The sequence below is a fragment of the Euprymna scolopes genome, chromosome 36 (assembly GCF_053919585.1).
Source record: "Euprymna scolopes isolate OS-2025 chromosome 36, ASM5391958v1, whole genome shotgun sequence".
Classification (NCBI taxonomy): Eukaryota; Metazoa; Mollusca; class Cephalopoda; order Sepiida; family Sepiolidae; genus Euprymna; species Euprymna scolopes.
This window is the reverse complement of record NC_136517.1, coordinates 52824119-52826574: the sequence shown is the minus strand read 5'-3', so window position 1 is coordinate 52826574 and position 2456 is coordinate 52824119. Positions and strand designations below refer to the sequence as shown.

General features: G+C 31.2%; 1 protein-coding gene across 3 annotated transcripts in view; it reads left to right on the top strand.

Moving 5' to 3' along the window:
- Positions 1-2251, top strand: part of LOC145260482 (organic cation transporter protein-like) — a 127807-nt gene extending 125556 nt beyond the window's left edge. For 2 of the 3 annotated variants that reach the window (XM_080118589.1, XM_080118590.1), the window contains one exon: positions 1678-2251. In XM_080118589.1, the coding sequence (XP_079974715.1) occupies positions 1678-1875 (198 nt within the window). In that variant the 3' untranslated portion in view covers positions 1876-2251. The remainder of the gene's footprint in view (positions 1-1677) is intronic. The other variant, XM_080118591.1, reaches the window with a different exon arrangement.
- The last annotated feature ends 205 nt before the right edge of the window (positions 2252-2456 follow it).

Below are 2456 nucleotides of genomic sequence, written 5' to 3'. Positions count from 1 at the left end.
CAGACTGCAACAATGACTTTCGGAAATAAATAAATAAATAAATAAATAATAAAACAGATAAAGAAAAGCCTCGCCAAACAGTTGTATATGTTTCTTTTTTCTTTTCTCAGCTGAAGAAGAGATACTATTCTCGAAAATTAGGGACATCAACATCTCCCATCTTGTATGACACATTATGTTGGCAAATAAACGTAATATAATTAAAACTTATTGAAAATCTCTTCTAATATTGTCACTATTCTTTTATATACTAATTCATGTCCACAGTGTTTTCCACAGACTGCATTGATATAGCCTTCAAACACAACTCCTTTCATAATTATTTTAATCATTTAATAAAATATTTCTTCGCATTTTTTGTATTTTGTAATATTTTCGAATTAACTTTACAAAATGCTTTTAAAGACATGAACAGTGGAACACTGTTCCGTTGGTCTGCTTCTCGGCTGACTACAGTATGGTAGCTTTCAAGTCCAATGTATATAAGTTCTTGTTGAACAGGCTGCTTAAACAATCAAATTCTACACAACTTACACCATTAATGATTACTACACTACCACCTTACATTCATGAACCCCTATCCTTGAGTGGCCTTCGAGCCTTGATAGTAGTGACTCCCTTGTAAAAAAAACAAAAATATGCATTAAATTGTTTGCTTGAAAATAGACTCAGTTCATGAATCCATTTATTTATTATCATTTCATATATATCTTAAAGATTAATTGATTTCACAAATCTATAATATAAAGCTCTGTGTGTGTGTGTATGTGTGTGTGTGGTCACGAATAGGCTCCTATATGGTTTACTATTTTAAAAAACTGATTACATATAATGACAGAAGCTGTATCGAGGATCAAGAATGCGTATGTTTGATCTGGCAGAACGGTCGTTCATAAAAATTGCGGGGTCTGTGTCCGCGCTTGGCCCCCAAAGTATGGAAATAAAAATGAAAAAAAAAAACGTTTACAAGTGTTTTTGATATACATGTACATAATAATACTTTGATAAGTATGTTTTAACTTAAATAGGAATGGTATAATAAAATTGTGGGGTCTACGTTCGCGCCTGGCCTCCATAGAATGGAAATAGACACAAACTTTAATAAAGACTTTTCATATCTATCTGCATAAGTATACTTTGATAATTATGTTTCAGTTTGAAGAAATATGGTATAATAAAATTATGAGGTGTTCGTTCGCACCTGACCTCCATAGAATGGAAATATGTCACAAAGTTTAACAAGGTTTTTTAATATAGACCCACAGAATATTGTGATAAGTTTTTCAGTGTGAACAGGTATGGTATAATAAATTATGGGGTTTATCTATTTTATTTTTACTTTCATCATATGTTGCTTTGGTTTTGATACCCCCAAATTCGAAGCTATCTCTTTACAACCCTTCCTTTTCATAACCTATCATACTTTCATAAATCAGAGTCCATTTTCTGTAGGCTGTTTTTGATCCCAGTCAACAACGGGTAATTTTGCTAGTATATATATAAAAGAAAGAAACTTCAATTCTTTTCTGTTGTTTGTTTTACAATGTTTTTTTTACAATCCACATTCAAAAAAGTGGTAAAAAATTCAAATAAATATTATCAAAGGCAAGATAATTTACTCTTCTATCTATCTGGAAAAGTTTTTCGTGTTTTTTTTTTTTTTTTTTCTACTTACAGATTGAATATGCTGAATGGGCTCCGAGTGCTTTGTTTGGTGTTAGTCTTTTGATTTCCGCCCTGCTCATCAGTTTTTTCTTGCCTGAAACAAGTAAAACCCAGTTGCCACAAACCATGGACGAACTGATCAAATTAAAGAAGCAGAAAAAATTGAAAGATAAACTCGACCAGGTTTACGAACAAAATGTCGAAGAATGATCGATGTAGGTTTTTCATTTTTTTTTTTTTTTTTAACACTTGTATCAACAAAATTCATTCACCTGGATATTTTTGGACATCATCTTAACGCAATCACTTTTTTGAAAACTTTGCGAACGTGTACGACAACCACAATGGATTCTTCCCACCTGCCAACCACTAATTTTTACTTCTTTTTTTTTTTTTTTAATTCTTCATACATTTGAATATTTTGGTGTTAAGTGTATTCCTCGAACTACTGTTCTCATCTTGGATGCAACAACTTTTTGGACGATGAAACCATGGACATTTTTCAGATACATCTTGCTGAACTTAGAAATCTTTCTCTCAAACTCAGGAATCTGTATTGAATTACATATAAAATGTTCTGTCAGCTATGACCGTGTAGAACTGTGATGTGGTCCCTGGCTTTGGCAGAGGCCGTCTTGGATGGGTATTGCCAAGATGAATTGTGGTTATAAAAGCTATGTTATAGTGAAGGATGAAAATGAAGGATATATATATATATATATATATATATATATATATATATATATATATATATATATATATATATATATTGTTTTTCAAATATAATTATC